Raw genomic sequence first — 23,914 nt, 5'->3', positions numbered from 1 at the left:
CTGGGCAGCTTCTGCAGAATCGTGTGGCCCAACGTGGATGGCCTGCTTCAGCAGCGGCTTCCAGCTCACTGTCTTTTCCCCAAACCCAGGAGCCTTGAATTGAACTGAGATGGGCTTTGTCTTAAAAATGAAGATTTTTTTTCTTATCTATGCCTTCGGTTATTAATATGGTGACTTAAACATTTTAGGGTATTTGTTTTGTAAAATATACAAGTGACAATAAATGACTATTCTATTCATAATGTTCCAGCATTTTGAAATTGTAGCCTGTAAAGTAGTAATTAGATTGGCAATGTTATTTCATAACAAGCTTGGGCCCCAAATACTCTATGGAACTCTACTGGTCCTCCCCAGCCCAAAAAATATTCATACAGCATTATTCCTTTGTCTATTATTCAGTCAATTTTGTATACATATTGTTATAGTCCCTTTTATTCTATGAACTTCAACTTTGCTCAAAAAGTCTACCATGCAGCATTAAGTAAAATTCTTTCTGAAAGTCCATGTACACTCCAATAGCATTGCCCTGATTAACACATCAAAAAACTGCAGCAAAGTTAGATCAACATGATTTTCCCTTAAGAAATGAATGCTGGCTTTCCTTAATTAACTAGGATAAAGTGAGGACTGCAGATGCTGGAGATCAGAGCTTGAAAATGTGTTGCTGGAAAAGTTTGAGACGATGGGTCGGCCGGGGCAGTCAGGTTGTGGATTTTGGGCAGGAGGTAGAAATGGGTGGTGTGGGGTTGTAGGACTGAGGTTGGAGTTTGAGACGATGGGTCGGCCGGGGCACATTTTTCAGCTCTCCTTAATTAACCCACATTTGACCACGTAAATATGAATGTGCTTACAATTATTTTAACTGGAGATACCCCAAAGTTAAACTGACTTCTGTAGTTGCTTCACTTATTCCTACAGCATTTTGTTGAGTATGAATATAATGTTTATAGTTCTCTAGTCGTCTAACACCACCCTATAAGTCAAAGGAAGACTGAAATATTGCCAGTGACTCTGCAATTTCCATTTTCACTTTCCTCAGCGTGAGACAGCTCAACCCGTACCAGTGCCTGGTCAACATTAAGTACAGACAAACAAATGAATCATGAATTTTGAACTCTTTTAACCCTTCTTGAATTTCCTTCTCTTTCATATTGACCTCTTTCACAATGGTTTTTTGTTCTCTTTGGTAAAGTCACATGCACAGTCAGCCCTCTCTTCTGCCTGGGTGTGTAACTTGTCTTTTTACCACCTTTGATCATTAACATGTCAAGAACTCTTTAGAATATTTCATATTCAGCCTGGTTCTCAATTGTATTTTCCAGCCAACATCTGTTATAAGCTTACTTTTTCTTCTTTAACATAAATCTCTACCTCATTTGGAAAGCTCTGGGGATTTATTTGTCCTACCTTTCCCTTTTCACGAGATTTTCCTTGACTAGCCAGATACTCTTTTCTTCAAAAGGTGGCTCTTTGTTTAGCTCTCGCATCTTCAACCAGACCAAACCCCCTCAAAACAGGAGATAGCATAACCCTAACTTGTAGCTCATTTAAAGGCAAGTGTATGGTGCTGCATTCCAGCTGTGATTTGATTGGTCAAGCTACTAGGCTTGAAGCAAAACACTTTATTCTTACACCACAGTTAAATGACAAAACAAATTAGCATAACGGTAACTCTATCGAAATACTTAAAATATGATTTAACTACTCATCAACTGTTCCAATATAGCAGCATGCTGCCATGCTCTGAATCCCAATGAAGCTGTCTTCCACCAAAATAAAAACCAAAAGCGGGGAAAAAATAAAGAAGGAAAAAAGTGGATGGTGTGAACAAAGCCCTGGGCTCAAGAGCCTGGACACTATGTAATCCTGATGAGAACAGTTAATAAAACATAGTTTCCAGGGCTTTAATGAGGGCAGAGTGTGCAACAAGGAAGTTATTTGAACTGATAAAAGATGCTAGTTTGGCCATGGCTGGGCTGAGTTGTTCAGGTTCTAGGCGCATTACCTTGGGAAGGATGTAAAGACATTGGACAGCGGCGAAAAGAGCAGCTCCAGATTAGAGAGCCAATGCATATGTGATGGGCCAAGTGACTTCCTCCTGTAATGCAACAATTGAGACTCTGAGCTCAAATGACAAGCTGCACATTCTTTGAAGTCTAGAAATGAAAACAGAAGCATATTGTGTCCTGTTCAGGGAACACCATCAATACTGACGGTGCTTCACCACACTGAAAGCCAACCACAAAGGTTTGTGGATTGTTTCTCCAATGCCAATAAGCTGTTCTCCCTGACTCTTAACAAACATGTCAACAAAAATGGTGCTGTATCTCTACCTTGATCACATTGCATCACACTCTAATGAAAGTTGTTAGCAAATTCTGCCTTGGGTCCACTGATGCACAGAAATTCAGAGCTCAATACATGCATGGAAAAATCAACTACCTGCTTTGGCCAACTAACCAACATCATTTCGGCTGGCACAGGTTTATAAAACCTGTGTTCTCGGTGTCTTATTGTGAAATATTGGTCACTTACAGCCATCCGAAAAGAAAGCTCTGTTTCTGTCATCTTGGTCTGTGAGACATCATGGGTACATCCTGGCTGGACAGTAGCACAAATGTGATGTCTCTTCACAGGCAGAGCAATCAAGAATGTCACTGAGTCAAACAGAGATGACTTCAGTAGATTGGCCATGTTCTGTGGGATGGAATGCAGGCCATGTGTTCAGAATCCTCCTGAATGGTGATTTAGCCAGAGCTAGATTATGTATGTAGTTAGCTCACTGAGCTTGAAGGTTTATTTTCAGACGTTTTGTCACCATACTAAGTAACAACATCAATGACAGGCTCTGGTGGTAAGTCCCGCTTCTCTCTTTATAGGTCTTGGTTTTTTAAGGTGGGTGATGTCTTTTCGGTTCTTTTTTTTCAAGGGAAGGTAGATAGGGTCTAAATCAATGTGTTTATTGGTGGAGTTCTGGTTAGAATGCCATGCCTCTAAGAATTTTCGTGTGTGTCTTTGTTTTGCCTGTCCTAGGATGTGTGTGTTGTCCCAGTCAAAGTGGTGTCCCCCTTTGCCTGTATTTACAGAAACTAGTGATAATGGGTCGTGTCTTTTGGTGGCCAGTTGGTGTTTGTGTATCCTGCTAGTTTGTCCGATGTTTTTTTTTTACAGTTTTTTTTTACAGTTCTTGCATGGTATCTTGTAAATGATGTTCGTTTTGATGGTGGTACCTGTTGCATCCTTTAGGTTCATTAGTCGCTGTTTGTGTGTTGATAGGTTTGTGGGCTACCATGATGCCAAGGGTAGTCTGGAAGAAATTTCTGATATGTCTTTGTAAGGTAATGTGGCTATCGTTTTTGGTTGCATTGTGTCTGCTTGTTTGGGTTTGTTTCTGAGGAATCAGTGGATTGTGTTTATTGGGTACCCATTTTCTTGAACGTTGTATAGATATTTTTCTTCTGCTTTTTATAGTTCTTGGGTGCTGCAGTGTGATGTAGCTTGTTGAAATAATGTCTTGATGCAGTTCCGTTTGGGGTGTTGGGACGATTGCTTCTGAAGTTCAGTGTTTGGTTCATGTCTGTTGTTTTTCTAGAGACACTGATTTGAAGCTCTCCATTAACTACACCTTCAATTGTCACGTCTAGGAATGGGAATCTGTTGTCGTTCTCCTCTTTTGTGAACTTTATGCCTGTCAGGATATTGTTGATGGTGTTGAATGTTTCCTCTAAATTGTTCCTCTTATTTTGTGATGACAAAGGTGTCATCTACGGAGCGGACCTAAAGTTAGGGTTGGATAGATGGGAGGGCAGCTTGTCTCTGCATTACTGCTTCTGCTATGAGCCTTGATACTGGTGATCCCATAGGTATTCCGTTGACTTGTTTGTAGGTTTTGTTATTGAATGTGAAGTGGGTGGTGAGGCACAAGTCCACTAGCTTGATGTTATCTTTGCTGATGACGTTGGTGCTGTCTGATGTTTTGTGGTCCTGGTTTACCTAGTAGTGATGCTAATGTTTCTATGGCCAGGTCGATGTTAAAATTGATGTGAAAAGGGCTGTAACATCAAAAGAAACCATTATTTCATCCTCTTCTATCTTGGTGTCTTTGTTCAGGAATTCTTGGGTGGAGTGAATGGAGTGGTGTGAATCTTCAGTTAGGTGTTTTAGTTTTTGGTGGAGTTCTTTGGCTACTCTGGTTTACCAGATAGGGAGACTATGGGTCTGAGGAGGGGCGCTGGTTTGTGTATTTTTGGTAATCCATAGAAGCGTGGTGTGTTGGATCCAATTGGTTTCATGTTTTGAAGTCTGTCCTGTTTAATTCTCCTGATTTTTAAAAAGTGCTGTTAAAAAGGATGAGGTTCTGTTTAAAAGCTGTGGGGTCTGGTCTATCGCCACCTGCTGGTAAGTGTCAGTATTTGCAAGTAGAGCATTTGCCTTTCTAAGATAGTCTGAGCTGGACTACCAATGGGGCACTCAAAGCTCGAGCCTTCAAGGATCCTTGCCAGTATGACATGAAGAACCTCAACTTCAATATAACATGGATAAATGTGAGGTTATCCACTTTGGTCACAAAAACAGGAAGGCAGATTATTATCTGAATGATGGCAGTTTAGGAAAAGGTGAGGTACAACGAGACCTGGGTTTCACGGTGGAACAGTTACTGAAGGTTGGCATGCAGGTGCAGCAGGCAGCGAGGAAAACCAATGGTATGCTCTCCTTCATAGCAAGCGGATTTGAGTATCCAAGTAAGCATGTCTTGCAGCAGTTGTACAGGGACTTGATGAGGCCACACCTTGAGTATTGTGTGCAGTTTTCGTCTCCTAGTCTGAGGAAGAGCATTCATGCTATTGAGAGACAGATTCCTGGGATGGCAGGACTGACATATGAGGAAAGACTGGATCAACAGGGTTTGTATTTGCTGGAATTTGGATGATTGCTGTGGGGTTTGGTTGTGAGATTGCATAAATCAGCCATGATCATATTGAATGGTAGTGCAGGCTCAAAGGATGGAATGGCCTATTCCTGCACCTACATTGTAAGTTTCTATGTTTCAACCATCACTCCTGGGTGTCACAGGCCCTCTTGTGGGCTGCCATTCACTACTACCTGTTGCTACAGCATTTGGGAACAGTGCTGTTTTTGGCATTAGCAAATCTACAATCCCACTTGGTAGTTTTCCTTCTAACGGAACCTGCCTCTCATGGATTGGTGTTTTGCAATCTTCAGCAAAGATGCACCTTGAAGGCATTGCATCTCGGTAGATTGTTTGTTTGTAGTGTGCATCGTCACAGTGAAAGGAGCATAACATGCCTTCTTTTTTTCCTGATTGCTTCACATGCATGTTACCTTTTGTGATTCAGTTGCAGCGCTCAAAATGTTTCCTAATATCAGTTTATCAGGAACTTGAGGCGCACGAGTAGTGGAGCAGAGATGGATGAGAGAATTTCATGAATAAATCCAGACATCACCAAGGCTGCCTCTGGTCAAAACCTTCAACATGTTCTTCCATATATTTGTGTGATTTTGGTTTCTATACAATAGTTCCTTCCAAAAACAAACCATCTGATTCCAGGTTTAGTGCAAGTCTTTGCTCATGCTCATTAATTTTAAAGGTATAGAAGTCTTTTGCTGAAACTCCAGTGTTGCACTGCTGTACACCTTATTCTGGTCTGCCTAATCAACAAGATGGCGGTTGTTGTTTAGATATGAGTTTTGACTTTATATGGCGTCTTCAGCCATTTGCCAACAGCAGTCTCCTCTTGACCGAATTTCAAAAACAGCAAGGGAAATTGTAACTGGATATGGTGTGGTTGCTGATGTTTGTAATGGGCTGCTTCTCCAGAGTAGATTGCAAATGGGATGTCGGCCTTTTTTCTGTTTCTTAAGTAAACTACCTTAGATCATTTGGTATGATTGTGGGATTTATAATAGTGAAAAGACGTTCAGCAGGTCACACACACAGTGGCTGCATCGACCTCGCCCTCGAGCCTTTAATAAACCACTAGGGATGAAAAAAAAGCCTTGCTAATAGGGAAAGAGGCAGATGATGCATCGGAGATGGTAGAAAAAGCCGGAAGGATAGTATTACCCACAGTATATGGAGAAAATTGAGTTGGAGTGGTTGGGTTGGGTTGGGGGATGGGGAGGATTTACATTAACACTAATAACTTAATAGTAGCCTCAAGCTGCTGCCAGGTCAGATTCATTAGTTGCTGATGTGGATGTGCAGACAAGCTCACTTTGAGCTGGAGCATGTAGTTGCTCGATTGCAGCATGACAAAAGTTGCTGTGTCATTGGCATTGAAGATAGAAACAGGAATAAACCGATGACAGTCAACTTTAGTATATTATACATACTTTCTTAAATTTAATAAGCTTCCTTTAATTTCAAAGAGATGCAATGGTTTTTGAACGCATTCTAATGTTCTTTGTCTTACCTTCAAAACTCTATTGAATTGAGCCTAAATACTTATTATTCAGTTTCCAAACGCTGTCAGAACTGAGTAGTAGAGAGGGCAAAGAAGAAACAAATTCTTGCCTCCTTGAAGCCAGACTTTTTGAATTGGTGTCCCTTCAAGTAACTTGTTGAGCCTAGCTTTTTTAATACATTATTTTAATGTCTCCTGCCTTGTGCTGGTCCATGTGTAATAGGAGTATGAAATTGCCCAGGTTAGTCATTTCCGCACGCTTCTCTTTGCTAGGTTATCGGGTTGACAGGACAGCACAGAAACCTAGATCACACTGTGCACCCACCTCCTTTAAACTCAGGATTGCTTTGGCTAGTTGTTAGAATGGAGGGCAGGGTTACTCTTCTCTTACAGACTGTAAAATTAATACTAATCCTCATCACCATTGAAATTGTAACCTGAAAAGCAGCTTTACCAGAAAAGTTTTACTCTTACTACTGACCTCTGAATCTGATTGGGATACTGATGAGGTTTTTTTGCCATTTGAGATGAGGGGCCCCTGACCTCCATTATTAGTTTTTTTTGGATGCCCAGTGTCATTACTGAGTACTAATAGGTGAAGATTACTGAGGCTGTCCTAGAGAACTGCAGTGGACCATCTACTATGTTGGTGTGACAACTCTTGCACAACACCATCTCGTGAAGAAGTGAAGAAGAACTATAGGCAATTTTCTGTGAGAAGATATATTTCATTAGAGTTGATGAGGTACAAATCACACTTTTTAAAAGCTAAAGAAGCACTATGTTAGCTGGCATCACCCAGTCTCTTATGCGCCTCCATCTCTCCAATCATCCCAACGCTATAAATGTTAGATTTGCTGGTTCCTATGCAGGTTCTAAAGTTGCATTTTTCTGGAGTTTGAGAATATAGAATGTTTCGGAATGGCATATGTTTAAAATTGAAGCTAATTTCAGCTTAACTTTTCTTTTGGGGATAAAACGGGCTTTCATATTTGTGAATATATTTCTGATGTATTGTGAATTCATAAACAGCTGAATGATACCCTAATATAAGTATTTGATTTTGAGATTGTACAGACTGAGAAGGTGGGTATGATGTTAGAACAGTTGTGATTATTTGCAGAAATTCTGTTAGTCTAGTCTTCCAAATTGGCCTGTTGATTTGGATGAAAGGAATTTTTGTGTCTTTAGCAAAGCACAATGAGAACTGCATGCTCTGGCTGCTGAGGATTAAATAGTGAAGCTGTATTTTAAACCAAAGGTTCAGATGACTTCATTAATTCTGAAAGCAAGTGCTATTCATTGGCAACTGAACCCTAATATTAAATTGGTGCCTAATGCTCCTGGAAACCAATCCTGTTGAGTTTTTACTCTGAATCTGTCTTTAGGAAAGTAAACCTATTATTCTGGCTTTGCTGCTGGTTTCATAGTTGAGAAACTGCTGACGTTGCATAATAATTGCACAGCAAGATTCACAGTATAATTTAATCAATAAAATTAGTTTGGCTGTTGTAAATTAATGGAGAATGAGAAAGTACACACAAATTACAGGACACTTTTAAGTTGCACCAATTTCTGGAAATCAAAATAGATTATTGTTAATACATTTTACACCAAAAAGAGTTGTATCATTTTCCACAAATTTTAAAAAAACATGACATTCACCTAGGAAGTAGTTAAGTGGTTAAAATAAATATTGTAAATTTCAACCTTAAAAAAAAACTTCTACCAGCTCTGTACAGTAGATAGTTGCTTCATTTTGATTTAATTGAATGAGTGCTGCTGTCTCTAGAAGTTTCTGCAGCTCTCTGCAATTTGACAGTGCCATTGCATGATTTGTGTCAAATAACCTGGCCTAATTTTGGTCATTTGAGACTAGCTCTTAATTTGCATCTTGACACTATAGCTTTGGATCCAGATGCAACCCTCCATTTGATATGTAAGACATTATTTACCTTTCCACAATACCATTATATAGAAATATTCCAGTAATGGGTAACTGGGAAAATTGCAGCTTTATTGGCTAAACCCGAACTGATTCAGCATAAATATCACATTTGACCTGAAAAACTCTTATTAGCATTTAATAGCCTGATTGACACTATTTAGGCTATTGACAACCTGCAATTTGACTGTACTCTGCGATCCTTTTGTTATACTAAGTAATGTGCATCTACACTAAATAAAACTACCGATTTAGTTTATATTTAATTTTGATTCCTAATTTAAATGTTGACATAACTGTGTTTATCTTGAGGCATCTGGTGTAATAATGTACAGTCATCTATCATTGATGATAAAGGTTAATTTTTGCAATATCCGCAGTATTAGAAAGAATATCATTGCAGACCGAACACAAGAATGTGCAGTTATTTTAATGTGGCGTGCCCTGCTGATTTATTTTTTTAGCAAGAAATTACAATCAAGTTCTCATATGACAACATATTAATGTGCTCTGTATCATACTTGGGCAGTGACTATTAATTCTGCTGCGATTCTCATCTGCACTTAGCAGTTAGAAACGACACTTTTGTGATATTGCTTGTTTAAATGGCGGAAGCTGGTAAGTCTTCCCACTGGATAAGGGAAGGGAGAAAACACTACATTTCCTCTCCATGCTTCATGACATATGCTAATAAAGGACGCTAGCTTAAGAAAATAGCTTCACATCTGTGATTAAATTGCGCAGCTCCCAGTGTTGCTTCATTTTTGCAGCCGCATTTACCTCATTAACAAAACATGACAGCTAAAAGGATTATTAGCCTGATTTCAAGGCAGGATGTCGGAAGTCATCAAAAATTCCCATTAGCATAAATTGCAGTGGGCCAAAGGAGGGAAAAAGCTTGAATCATCTTTCCATCTCCTCTTTCCATCCCGCCCCCCCCCCGCACCACATTCTCTCTCTCTCTCTCTCTCTCTCTCTCTCTCCTCTTCCCCCCACCCCCCCCAACATCAAATTGATATGGTACAGTCCTTTAACAATAAAAAAAACCCAGTGTAACCCTAAAATCGTAGCACACATCAGAGCAGCCAGCTTCAGACTGCTTGGATGGTTATAGAATGCATGTTTTTCAGTGCTGTGGAATGGGTGAACTGCGGTGCATGCACTCCTGAAATAGACTCAGCTGATTTTCAGTTCCCTAGACACTGAGCTGCTTGTTATTTATGCTCCTGGACTGTTGACTGTATCAACAGTTCTAAGAATCTTTCTGCTGTTTTTGCTGTACAAGGGAATCTTACAGCAATGAGATATATGTTATACAGCATCAGAAATTGATCTGGAGTATGAAGCACCCCAGAAAACCTTGAGTACTTTAGATATATTATTAAGTAGAGCATTGCAGTATATCTGAGCGAACAAACTCCATCAGGTGCATCCATTGAACCCATTTACATTCCTTTTCTTTATATATGTTAACAGCGGTCTCATCCTCCAGGTAAGGAAATTGATTTTTGAATGTATTTAGTTATGCTCTGACCATCTAAGAACCAATGTATGGCTAATTTAGGGTGGGGTCATGCTGCGCCTGAATTCGCAAGCTTCGTAATGTGTATGCTTATCAGTTTCCATTTTCAATTGTTCTGTTTCGTGAAGTTTACTCACTAATAAGTATAATGGGCTGATTGAATTATGTATTTTTAAACTGCTTAACACTGGGACATATTCTTTTGGGTGCTTTTAAAAGCAATTCTTTGTCCGACCTTGTTCACAACTGGAAATGGCAGCTGTATGGATGCTGGACCAGTCGTGTTAATCCTGCTCCCGAATACACTTCAAGTGATCTGTTCACTTTCCCCCTCTTTCTCAGTCTTCCCCAATGGACATAAGTAAACTGTACTGAAGGCTCAGACTGCTAATGCTGAATTTGCTCTCCTCTGTGGTCGCTTGTTTCTTATTTTTAGTACTGAACTATTTTCCCCAGTTTAGTAAATTAGGAAAGCTAACGGGAAGATGTTTCTTAAATTTGCCTAAGCTTAAGTTCATCAGTGAAAATTCTAATTTTAACAGCACTCTGCAAAGAAATAGCTGTGTGAAATGCATCATCTCACTTTAATTATTGAGTTACAATATGCAAGGTTTGAACTGTTTCAGATGTTTTTATAATTTAGAAAAATGCAATGCAAATGTTTGGCAATTTTTTGTTATAATCAAATGGACAATAAGTTAGAGTTGATTAATCTTGGTGTCATTTAGTCATCTGCAAGAAATAATTGAATTGAATTTGTTCTCCATTTACTTGGTTATAAATGTGAATTACAAAATATTACTGTTAGCATATGGGCTTGTAAAATGGTCATTTAAAGCTTGTAATTAACTTTTATTTGCCTACATATGATTGTGCATTGTGACTGTCTTCTGTGTCTTGTCTGCACTCTTCCCTTTTGTTTTAAAATGTATCCATTCAAACATATTCTAATTATCCATTGTTTCAAAGGACTTGACTCTGAAGACATGGGTGTGTCAAGTAACTGCGTCATATATTGCCTGTTTGCAGTTTGAACCCATTTCTCCATTCTTGCTTCCAGTATATTAGGAAGATTAAGAAAGAAAAACTACCTCTGTATGAAGGAAGAACTAGAGTGGATAAATTTTTTTTTGAGAACATGCAAATATATTAATTATTAACCCAATACTGTTTTTTTTGCATTTCCACATTGCAATTTTCCTAGAAATGTACAAAACTGATAGATATGAAGCACTAAAGTTATTTTATCTGATGCTTAATATTTTGAAATGGAAGAAGTGGTGATTTTAAATGACCATTTCCTTCAGTAAATTTAAATCCCATAATTTTGCAGCATTATCCTTTATAATTGCTATTCAAAGCCATAAGTCATTGTCCAACAGACTTCTGAGATGGGGTGGGGTCTTTTGAATGATTGCTGCACCATTGAGCACATGCTGCAAAGAAATGGGGGCAGTGAATGAAGACACCCTGCACAGTTTCGGGGTGAAAAACGACAAAGAAGAAGATAGATTTAATTAGAATTATTTTTCGCTTGTCATTGACAGTATATTTTCATGCAGGTTAAGGAGATGCCTGCAGAGAGAGAGCGAGAGAGAGAGAGAGAGGGGCTGTGGGAAACTGCCATTTCTCCTCATTTTTCCATAATAATATTTTGTGCATGCCAGAATGACTTTGTTACAAGTATGAAGTGATTGATCAGAATATGTTGTCTAAATAGACCGAATTCACAACTCTGTGATATAAATTTAATGGTAAGCACCCCTGATTAAATTCTTAAGGTATTTCAGCATTCCTATTGGGCTACATTATCAAATAATAATGATTTAGCAGAATATAATTTTAAATTTTTCATCGTTATGCAGAATGTGTACGAAATAGATTGTTCAAGGCGTTTGTGGATAACTGCTTTCAGCAGGTTGATAATATGCTATGGATTTTTTAAGACCTTTCTCTGGATTTACTAATTATGCAGACTGTGCAGTAATGTGCTGTTAGTTCATACCGTGGTGAAACCTAGTGTGACAGCATTTCAAGCGCTGGCATTGATGTGACTTTCTTTACCCTCTAGGGTTTTCTGAAGAATGAGCGTGATAATGCACTGCTGTCAGCCATTGAAGAGTCCAGGAAGAGGGTAAGTGAAATTTGGCTATAACATTTTAATACTGTATATTAAGGCGATCAGACTGCAAAATGCTACTTTGTTGGAATTGATCAACCTGTCAAAACAAAACAATTTGAGGCTACATATGTGCCATGTATGTTTTCAATTATTCTCGGCTTCTGATAAAATAACAATGTTTTGGCTTACATTCAAAAGATTAAGCTTGAATATCTTTCATAGTAATGTCAAAATAAACTTGATTTTGGTTTACTTTTGAATCAAAAGATTTGGTCCTTTTATTTTTGCAAACTGAGCTATATTCTTGTGTTGTGCAGTGTGCAACCATTTTGAAGATCTAAAACTGTACACAATGGCAGTGTTGGTAGAATGATAATGGATACATCCTATTACAGCAGCAGGATTGAAGATTTGAGTGTCTGTGGTTGGTGGCGCATGAGCTCACGGTCTAGTCTATGGCAGCAGCATTCAGTTCTGTACAAAGTCTCTAGGTGGCTCACCATATTGTACTTGAGCTGGCAAATGAAGTCCTTGCTGCATTGTAAATTGTTAATTCAACACAATTATACTGTTCATAAAATCATAAAGTAGAGAAGAGGCCCTTCAGTTGAATCTATGTACGTCACGTTCCTGCACTAGACCTCGACCGTTAAGTTACTTTGTGTTCATCCAGTACTTTCTAAAGATTTGAGGTTTCCTGCCTCAATGGCTCTGTCACACAGTGCATTCTAGACCCCTACCCACCCCTCTGGGTGTAACTAATTTTCCACATCTCCCCTTTAAACTTACTTCCTTACACTTTTAAAAGTATGCCTCCTTTCTCTTGAGCCTTCAACTAAGGGGAACAGCTCCACCTTGTCTATAATTTTATACACCTCCAATCACTACTTTAAAGAAAACAACCCAAGCTGATCAGGCTGTTCATAGATGAAATGCTCCATTCAGGCAACATCGTTGTTGTTGAAGTTGATTGGGCCAAAGGCCTAGACATCTTCATTTAAGGGATGAATTCTGTTTCCTTTCACTAAATTTAATACATATTCAAAACCACTTGTAATACAGTGTATGAAAGAGACAACAGGTTGGAACGTGGCAATGTTTGAAAGTGAATATTGCCACATTCTTTAACACTTCAGTTCAGTCTCTGTTAATAAAATTACTTAATATTTAAATTTCACAAAGTTTAGTGAACTTCGCTGATTTTTAAACATTTAATAATTCAATGAAATCAGATTTAGCTGAATTTTGTTGTTTGATATTTTCATTTTCCAAATTACAGACACAGGACTTGAAATATCTTTTAATGGCGTCATTTGTTACTGGCATGGCTGTGTTAAAGCAGAATGTTTCTGATCCTTCCTCTCCAACAGTTGTCTTACTCTTGCTGGCATGCTTTGACTGGCACTTGTTAGCCTTTTGAAAGCTGAGTCAAGTTGTCATTCTTGTGTGCAGAGAAAATATTGATCCGCTGAGTGGCATCGTAACTAAGCCCAGTGTTTCCTTATTTCATGAATCCACGCAAGTGTACTTTCCAGCAGGGGTCGCCAGAGAGCTAAAAGCTGTTGACTTGCCTTGAAGTCTTTCTCATTCCCGGTCTTTAAACATTTTCAAGTCAGTTGCAGAACTCTTGCTGCCATGACTAGGTTCAGTGTCAAAGATGCTAAAAATTTAAGATGTATTTTTAATAAAAACCTGTTTGACCTTTTTCAATTTGTCTCATTTATTTTGTCAGCACTCTCTTAGTAGAACACAACAATTTTGTGTTTCTTACCAATATTGCATCTTTCCTTGGACATTGGGACCTTGAAGTCATGACCAAAAGGGTATTCCAAACCCATGCCAGACACCAGCAAGATCAGTGTAATCATCATCCAAGCCACAGCCTCCTGACTGGCCAGCACCATGTTTGTGCTTATGGTCCTATTAAAGACTCTGGGTGAGCTCCCATTGCTGGCAGTCTAATTAGAGGATCAGCTGATTTGTGACCTCAGCAGCCCTATGGGGAGAGGTGGGTGCTGCTGAGACTGATCGACAACACCTTAGCTGCTTGAACAAGCAGGAGCCCTCGCTGAGCTATACACAATTTTTTAAAAAACCAAAGTAAAGCAGGGTGGAGGAGAAACCCTGTCAGTTGGCTTGACATCAGCCACTGTTGAGACCTTCTATAAATGCAGCCTCTTTACTTGGCACAAAATTAGAATAAGAAATAATGCTCAGTCAACCAACAGTGCACGTTCATTGAAATTATGCTGGCCGAGATCATAGAATTGGCTTTCCATAAAACAGTCAACTCCACTTTCCTGATTTTTAGATTTTTAATCAGTAAAGGAATCAACCTCCATCTTGAATATGCAGCCTCTGCCGAATTCTGCAGCGAATAATTATGCCGATTCACTACTGTTTGAGAGAAAAAAATCCCCCTTGTCTCTGTTTTAAACGGGCAGTCCCTTATTCTGAAATTATGCCCTGTGGCCCTAGATTCTCCCAAAGGGGAAACAACTCTTCTGTTTCATCCCTGTCAATTCTTCTAAAGTCCAACGAGTACAGGCCCGACTTACTCCATCTCAACTCGTAAGAAAATTCCTCCATGCCCAGGTCAACCCAGTGAACCTCTCCTGAATTATCTCCAATACTAGTGTATCTTCCCTTAGATAAAGAAACCAGAACTGTTGACAATATTCTAGCTGTGATCTAACTAATGTCTTCTATAGTTTTAGCATGATATCCCTGTCTTATATTACATATGCATTTTATGCTACTTTAACATTTATATTAGCTTAACATATATGATTGGGGAAATACTGGCATCCATTATTAAAGAGGTAGTAACACGACATTTGGAAGATCATAATCTAATCAGAGGCAACACATTTTATGAAGGGGTAATTGTTTGACAAGTTTGTTGCGATTCTTTGAGGATGTAATGTGCAGGCTGGATACAGCAGCCAGTAACTGTTGTGCATTTTGTTTTGCAAAAGTAATTTGGTAAGGTTCCACATAAAGAGTTACAGCATACATTGAGCTCAGCATGTTGTGGGTGATATGTTACTCTAGATGGAGGACTCACTAGCATACAGGAAGCAATTAAGGTAAACTTAGAGCATGCTGGAGAAAATCAGCAGATCTGGCAGTATCTGTGTTGAAAAATTGTTATAGTTTTAAGTCCGGTTAATGTAAGAATAGTTGTACTTTACCCAGATGCTGCAGACCTGTTGAGATTCTCAGCATTCTCCATGTTTGTTCAGATTTCTGAAATCTGCAGAATTTGCTTTAGTACATGAAATTGGGGTAAATGGGTTACTTTGAGGAAGGCAAGCTGTTACTAATGATGAGCCAAAGTGTCCATGCTGGGAATCAACTATTTGATCTCCATTAATGACTTGGATAAAGGAACCTGATTGTATTCTAACCATATTTGCTAATGGTACAAAGATATGCAGCAGTCCTCATTGCGAGCTTATAAAGAGCCTGCAAAGAGATATAGATAGGTTAAGTGAATGGGAAAAAAATTGCCAGATGCCATATAATGTGGGTAAATGTGGTTAGTTATTCACTTTTTGGCAGGAAGAATAAGAAAGTAGGATATTATTTAACTGGAGACTATCACAGTGTTCTCTCGTTATGGGTGTCCTTGAACGTGAATCTCAAAAAGTCAGCATGTCGGTGAGTCATTAATGCGATGTTGGTCTTCATTAGGAGGAAATGGAATATAAAAGTCTGGAAGTCCTTCAATACCTATAAAGGGCATTGATGAGACTGAACTCTAGACTATCATGGGCATCTTTAGTCTCCTTACTTCTGACATGTATAATTGCATTGAAATCAGTTCAGAAAAGGTTCATTAGGTTGAACAGGTTGATCCTATACCTGTTGGAGTTTAGAAGAATGAAAGATCATCATCATGAAACACAAAATTCTGAGGAGGCTTGACAGGCTAAATGCTGAGAGCATTTTTTTTCAGAAAAGTCTAGAACTAGGTCATCCATTTAATGCTGAGATGAGAAGGTTTTCCTTGTGGATTTGGTGCTTGGAATTCTCTTCCCCAGTGAACAGTGGAACCTTCAATATGTTCAAGGTTGAATTGGATAGATATTTAATTTACAGTGGAGTCCAGGGGTATGGGGAAAAATGTAAAAGTGGATGTTTAAATCATGTTCAGATCAGCTGTCATTTTATTGAATGGTGGAGTGAGCTTAAAGGACCGAATGGTCCAAGCCTCCTCCTGCTAATCTTCTAATGTTATTACATATAATTATTTTTTTAAAAAATACCCACATAAGTATCTAGGCAATGACTTTAAATTCTTTTTTGAAAGTTTAGATCAAAGGTACTTAACTAATCCCTCTATGTTAACATGTCCTTCTAAATACTAACACTGACAGTCACGACCTTCACCTGACAAATGGCTTCATCCCTTCACCACTCGTGGAATCATCCCTCAACAAAAAGTCCTGTTCTAACAAATGGGGATTTTTTAATATTGTCTCAACAAATGTTGATGGGTTGTGATGATACAATGGATTAAAAGTGGGTTTTATTTATTTCAATTAAATGGAATATTGTTTATTTTTAAGCAGCTTATGAGCATGCGTGAATGGATAAGCAATAAAATATCAGATTAATTAACCAGAGCTTTAGTGGGTGTTATATCCTTCGTGTAGTAACTCTATACCATTGATCTGTAATCTGTCTTTATTACCATTTCAGATTCAGCACTTTTGCTGAACAATAAATTTGTGCTGTATAAAATTTGAGAATAAAGGACACCCAATGGGCTGCATTGTTCCTTCATGAAGTTGAAATAAATCATTTTTCAGTAGATCCGTGATGGCAGTGCTCAACTGTAGACTGATGTTAGATTTCCTGAAGCTGCACATCGTAAATCTCATCTTCCAGTAGAAGATGCATAGAGTATCACCGTTTTATGTCTTTAATAGATAACTGGAGACCGATGGATATTGGAGTGGAAGTTAAAACAGAAAGGAATATATTTTTGCCATGCTGCACAAGATGTAAAAGAAAAGCTTTTATTCACCATGATTTCACCAATAAAAACAGAAAATGTAATTACCATGAGTTGGCAGTAACTGCAGTGAGGGCAATAGAGTTCATGGTTCAGGCCGGTGATCTTTCTTTGGAATACCATCAGGTCGATACGGTGGCTCAGTGGTTAGCACTGCTGCCTCACAGTGCTAGGGACTCGGGTTCGATTCCAGCCTCAGGCGACTGTCTGTGTGGAGTTTGCACCTTCTCCCCGTGTCTGCATGGGTTTTCTCCGGGTGCTCCGGTTTCCTCCCACAGTCCAAAGATGTGATGGTTGGGTGAATTGGCCATGCTAAATTGCCCATAGTGTTCAGGAATGTGCGTAGGCCAGGGGAAATGTAGCGTAATAGGTCGGGGATTGGGTGGGATACTCTTCGGAGGGTCGGTGTGGACATATTGGGCCAAATGGCCTGTTTAAATCCGATAGGGATTCTGTGATGAGGTTTTGAAATAGTTGAATGAAAGTCCAGTATCTGGCAGGTGAAAATTGTATGACAATCCAAGAGGCAATTAATGCAGTTGACTTGAAGTTTTAAGAAGATTTGGGGTGCCCTGTGATTGGCTGAATGCTTTCAGAGTTCATGTGCTTGGGAACAGTTTCAAAGGTACTCTTATGAATCTGATCTCCAATATTGTGATCATTGTTTCTCATTCATAAAGAGCTGGAGCTCACTGCTTTGTAAGTGCTTGAATTAGCTAACCAGTCTTCAGATTTGATTCCAATGGAAATCTTTGTGATAACCCTGATAGTTTTAATTTAACCTGTTTTTCTAATCAACTTATCAAAGATACTCTTGAACACTTGGGCAGGTGGGACCTGAACATGGGCCTCCCAGTCCAGGGATAGGGATGATACCATGCCACAAGAGGGTCATGATGATTCCTATACGGAGGGTCACTAATTAATGTCCTTCTGGAGCTTGTTAGTGAGTTCCCCTTGGCAGCAGGCCTGCTATAACTTGTTACTTGAATCCTTTGTGGTACAATGGTAGTCTCCCTACCTTTTGAGTCAGGAGGCCTGGGTTCAAGTTCCACCTGTAATAACATTTGTGAACAGATTGATTAGAAACATTGCTTTAAAAAAAGCAGACCCAGTGATGCTCCTGTTTTGCAGTTATGTTTATACATGGGTGTCCCTGGAGAGCGAGCATGCAATATCTATTAGTGTTCTTGATGTCTTTACAGCAAGGTGGGCACTAAGAGGGATAAAAGTTTGGTAGAAGATTTGTAGCTCGGGTGTTCGTTGTTGTGGTTCTGTAAACTTCTAATTGGCTGCACGGGTGATTATCAGTGATGGTTAATAATTTAAAAACAAATAAAAATGTTTTGGTGGTGGGAAGTTGTTTGGTTTTGTGTGATAATACTTCCAGATCTTTTGAGGAAAAAAAAGGAATATGAAGCTGACACAGTGGGTTCTTGTGGTGCAGTGGTAGTGTTCATACACCTGAATCAGGAAGCCTGGGTTCAAGTCCCACCTGCTCCTGCAGTGTGTAATAACGTCTGTAAACCAATTGATTTTAAAAAACTATTAAGCAGACCCAGCTATGGGTCTGCAGAACTGTCTGTCCCACTCAGCAACTAGCCTGTGTATGCCATAAATAGTATCTCTATTTTGGTGTTCTACAAAAAAAATCCTTTCCAGTCAGGCTTCCTGAGTTATATTATTTGAAATATTGAGCCAATATTATTTGTATTGGAATCTGTTAGCGTCCCAATCCTAATTTTAGCAGCTGTGGGTCTGCAGTGCAACTGTGATTGGATGTCATGCCCTGATAACTGCAAAAAACAATCTTTCCCAAAAATGGGATTATTGGCTGTCGCCGTGTCACGTCTTTCAGGGTTTGACTTTTTTGAAAATGATTCAACTTGAACAACCTCCCATTATGTAGTTTAACAGATGATGTAATTTTCACCACAATGTAATTAGTGCCCTTCCTAATACTGTGAGCTGAATGCACACAGCTATGATGTTGAAAGGATATGTTAATATTGATTAGTGCTACTTCTCATTTTCTGCATGTTCATGGCCTATTGTAAGGATGAACATTGTTGTCCTTTGATTTCCTTCCAAGTGTAGCCAGATTTTCACCTTGTTTTGAGTACCATCAGAAGGTTATGTGATCAATGGTACTCATTTTTACTTTTGAAAAGTCAAAAATAAAAGTTAGTATTAGACGATGTGACACCACAGTGAAAGGTGTATACATAATAGTTGGGCTGGACATCATTTGTGATGGAGGGAGAGAGTCATGTTTAATTTGAAACATTTGATCAAGTCTCCCCAGCTCTAGAAGGCATGGGCTACAGGAAGAACCGAGATTGGGAAAACGCCAATCCTCAACAGCAAACAAATAATAGTCTCATTTTTCCCTTCAGGTTTTAACGACGAGGTGAGAATTTCACTCATTAGTGACAAGTTCCTTATTTCAAGTATTTGTATCTCATCTGCATTCCCACCTCATTTATATGTAATTTGCAGTTGTCTCAGGGTGCTGGTGAGAAACTAGATGGCAGTAATTTTCAACTTGGAAAGTCAGACTGGTTACCTTCGAGATGCAGCTGACTGCTTGCCCTTCTGGATTTCCATCTTCAGCTCTGTTCAGCAGTATCTCCATGGCCATTGACTATCTGTACCCTTTGTTCACAGAAGTTGGCCTTAGCAAATCGCCAGCCTTCCTACATCATTGTCTTGGATTAACTCGAGGCACTTTAGCATGTCACCACTGCATTTTGAAGCCCATGGGCACTCATCTTGCAGAGTTCCAGCCAGGCCACTCCACACACATGGCCATCTTGTGCATCTGAACAGGGCACATTGTAGCTGGCTTTCTTAGTAATCATTGACTCTGCACTTGGATATTCTCATCATGTCTGCCTTATCTTTTAGCACATTGCTGCTTCATTCAGAACATTAGAGGCTCACTATTTCTGCATTAACTTGCTTCTTAGCACAGGTAGAAAGGCAGCCACCTTGTTGTGATTGATATCACCAAGTAGTCAAGAGGGTGACCATGTTGCTATATGGCACAGTCTTACATCGATATCACACTTACAACATGTGCCTACCGCTTCCATAATAAATGCTCTGCATGTGCTTCAGCTAAAGGGGCATGTCTGAAAGTTGTAAAGGAGCAGTCCTTAATTGAGTAATGGGGACTGTGATCATTTGAGGGTGTGGTTACACTCAGTTGAACTCCAACCAGGGGTTTTGCTGCTGTTAATGTGATCTGATCAGGATCCTAGTATCTTCTAGTCCATAGTTTGGGCCATGATCTGACCTGCGAATCAGGCCCAGTCAGTCTGGGGAGTATTAGAGTCACCAGTCAGTGGTCAGTCAGGGCAGTCCCTCCGAGACGTCTCAGAGCTAAGCTATGGCCAGTTGGTTTGGGTAACACATGTCAGGAGGAATTATCAGGGGTCAAGTCCATGCTTCGTAGCAGAAAGTAGGGAAATTCAAGTGTGGGGATTAGTGTTGTTACACTCTGAAGTGGAGGCGATAATGACTGTGAAGTGGCAACTGCAAATATAAGATTGGCGTGAAGGGTGGGTGGGGACTCTTGACTTGAAGGCGGAGATTGGGACTCGCATACAAGAATGCGACCTGGACAACATGCACTCTTCCACCAAATCCCAACCAAGCAACAATTGGAGGCAAGGGCCAATTACAAGGTGTTCAAGTTAACTTTGATATTGGTGTCTCCTTGTTAAAATTGCTAGGTCTTGGCAGTATTGTGAACGTAAGGGATGTGGGATGTTGGATGTATAATATCTGCTGCTGTCCAGAATGCTGTTCAGAGATGAGCAACATCTTACCACTATAACTTCTATCCTCAATGGGATGTGCGATCATCTGGTTTAACTGTGATATAGAATCTAGTTAACCAGGTCCTTAAGCTAAAATGACAGTCAGTCACAAAGTGACTAAGCTGCATACTTATTTCTAGTGATAAGAACTATCCCCATCCTGCCTGTGTGTCTTTAGAGGGCTTTTTTCCCCTCCTTGCCATCCTGCTACATCTAGCTGGGGCGGAGACATGAAAGGTTTGGGTGAACAGCCCCATGGCATTTGTGGCTAGTGGACACTCTGAGAATGTTCTGTACAGATGCAGGCTTAGTTTCCTTGGTGACTACGGGATTGGGGTTTGTAGTTAGGGTTCACATGGAGAGATGTGACTCCTCTAGAATGTTCTGAGAGAAGGCTTCTGGAAAGGGCCTGTGTGAGCTTCCTACTCTGTCCTAGTGTCTGCTGAAATCACCTTGGCTCAAGATAAAGGGCTACCTAGAATGTGGTCGAAGTCCCTCGTCGCCCCTTTCAATTTTCTGTTGATGCTGAGTACCATTGATTAGAGCAATGGAATGCAGTTCTGTGTAGAGAGGAACCTCAGTTTTCTGAAGGACAGGGGAAGGGAGTATTTCATTCAGTTAATCAAATGCCAGGTAACCTAGCCACGCATCGGGACCTTGTGATCTTGTTCGGATAATCTGAAATTTGGTTAATCGAATGCCGGATAATTAAGGTTCCTCTGTACATTTCTGGCAGCCATTACGCATTCTGCAGGACCTGACTTGACATGGCAGCTACCACCCTCGATAGAGATATTAGGATATATGCTTGCCTGGTTGGTACCAGTCAGTTTGGTACTGATAACATTGGTGGACTCCTCCAGACTTTGTTGTCAAGATCAGACTGGTGCTGGAAAAGCACAGCAGGTCAGACAGCATCTGAGGAGCAGGGAAATCAACGTTTCGGGCAAAAGCCCTTCATCAGAAATTCCTGATAAAGGACTTTTGCCTGACCTGTGCTTTTCCACCACCACTCTAATCTTGACTCTAATCTCCAGCATCTGCAGTACCCACTTCCTCCAGACATTGGTCCAGTTTACAGAATATCTCCAACAAACCTGCCTGTTGTACCTGTGACAATCTATCTGCACACTTGCACAAAGTCATTAAAGGCTACTGCCACAGGACATTGATGGCCTGGACCTGAGCAAGTGCCTGACCTCCAGCATCAATGTAACCCTCCAGCTGTAGGACCAAGCCAGAGGTGTGCTCACCAGAACCTGCCCCCAAATCCAACTTGGCCAGGGACCCCAGCGAGTCGAACGTATCTGAACTAATGGAGGCTGCAGGAGAAAGCCTTGCTGCCATATCCTCAGAGGGATCTGTTGCTGTTTTCTCTGAGGTGGAAGAGAAACTGATGGGGGTAAGGGGCTAGCTTCTTTGTGGTTGAAGCTGTGCTAGCACCTGCACAAGAGAACAGAGGGCACTTACCTATGCAAGAGAATAAGGGAAGAGAAAATAGTGGTCCTGATCCACTTCAGAGATTTCCTTGTGGAGGGTGAGGATGCTACTATCACCCAGCCTACACACTCCACTCTGTAGTGCAGCATTGCCTCCTGGACTGAGACGAGATGAGGAATTGAGTGAAATGAAAGTGGCTGAAAGAGTAGTTCATGATAATGCAACAGCAGGAACGGTGATGAGTTGTCGTCAGTGAGTGTGTAGGAAGTATAGCAGCAACAAACGAGAATGCTGGCAAAACTCCGCCTGTCTGACAGCATCTGTGGGGAGAATGTTTTAACATTTCCAGTGTTGAGGTACAACAGAGTGGCTGAGGTAGGTGAGAGCTGTAAAATGGAGATGCTACATGCAATTATGAGCAGCAAACTGTTCACCTTAGATGGGAAGTGTGTGCAGTGACCGTGCTTTAATGAATGTGAAACGGCAGAGAGGATGGTGGCATTTACACTTGGAGAACACAGAAAGTCAGTGATCCTTTTTAGACATTGCTGGGTGTTCTTTCACTGTAGAGACTGCATTTACCGGAGTGGCTGGCTATCTCCAAGCTGAGCGTGTTTGGCATAGGTTTCTTTGGAAGTCTGGAGGAGAAGGTATGGCTAAATGTTGTGGAGCTGGGTTTTCATAATGGCTCTCACAATGTGAACACCGAAAGATGCCAGCAGTGGTGAGAGCTCTCACCACAATGACTGCACAATTGAAAGTGGAGCCTTGATGAGTAAAGAACGAGATGGCTACTGAAATATTAGATGACTAGAGGACATTCTTCATACAGCTCTCTGAAAATGACACTTAGCAAAACAAAAGAGACCGTTTAGACTATTGTATGTTTCTCCCTCTACAGAAATGTTGAATATTTCCAGGGCTGTAATGTGTGTCCTTCAGAGTTTTGCATTGGTTATGTCTGTAATGGTAACTAACTTCGTCAATAGCGAAGTATTTGAGAGCAACAACAAATAAAATGTAACAATGCTATTGAATATTAAAGTTATTGGAATATTCATAATGGGCAATTCATAAAAACACCAGTCTTGCATAGAAATATGGTGGCATCATGCTGATAAAAACTCCAACAGGCTTTGAACCTAATTTTCTCCAAGTTGGAAAGCAAGTTGATCAGTAAAATAGTGTTAGAAGTGCAAGAATAAAAATCAGGCATTCCTGTTGAATTGTCAATTTGGTGTCAAGGTTGGTTGACTATTTTACTTTTAATAATTCTAATTGATCTTTAAAGATGTGCAGAGCAATTTGAAGTTTAAATGGAACAATTCATTCACCACCTGCAGAACCATTAACCACACTTAATTGCTGTCTTAGCAAATATATAATTTTATAAAATCCATTTGGAGAGCCTGCGTTCATAATTCTCTGTATTGACATGCAGTCTGGCTCATCTAATTTAGAGACAAAGTTTGTTTTATGTATCAGATTGAAATGTGGCCACAAATCATCTCCATGCTAAATTATGAACTAATTTGAGTTAAATTTTGATTTTAATATGAAATCCAGGGTTTTGACATTTTAGTGACAATGTTAAATAGTATACCTTAGGCATT

At 39.9% G+C, this 23,914-nt stretch overlaps 1 protein-coding gene across 2 annotated transcripts in view; it reads left to right on the top strand.

Moving 5' to 3' along the window:
• Positions 1 to 23,914, top strand: part of nup93 (nucleoporin 93) — a 124,960-nt gene that overhangs the window by 71,678 nt on the left and 29,368 nt on the right. The window contains exons 1-2 of one of the 2 annotated variants that reach the window (XM_072547509.1): positions 9,486 to 9,862; positions 11,964 to 12,026. Coding sequence is in view for 1 of the 2 variants with exons in the window: in XM_072547508.1 (XP_072403609.1) it covers positions 11,964 to 12,026 (63 nt within the window). In the remaining variant the exon portion in view is untranslated. Of the gene's footprint in view, positions 1 to 9,485; positions 9,863 to 11,963; positions 12,027 to 23,914 lie in introns of those variants that run through there. The other variant, XM_072547508.1, reaches the window with a different exon arrangement.

This window comes from Chiloscyllium punctatum, chromosome 26 (genome assembly GCF_047496795.1).
Source record: "Chiloscyllium punctatum isolate Juve2018m chromosome 26, sChiPun1.3, whole genome shotgun sequence".
Classification (NCBI taxonomy): domain Eukaryota; kingdom Metazoa; phylum Chordata; class Chondrichthyes; order Orectolobiformes; family Hemiscylliidae; genus Chiloscyllium; species Chiloscyllium punctatum.
The sequence above is the reverse complement of the archived record's forward strand: the minus strand, read 5'-3'. Positions and strand labels throughout refer to the sequence as shown.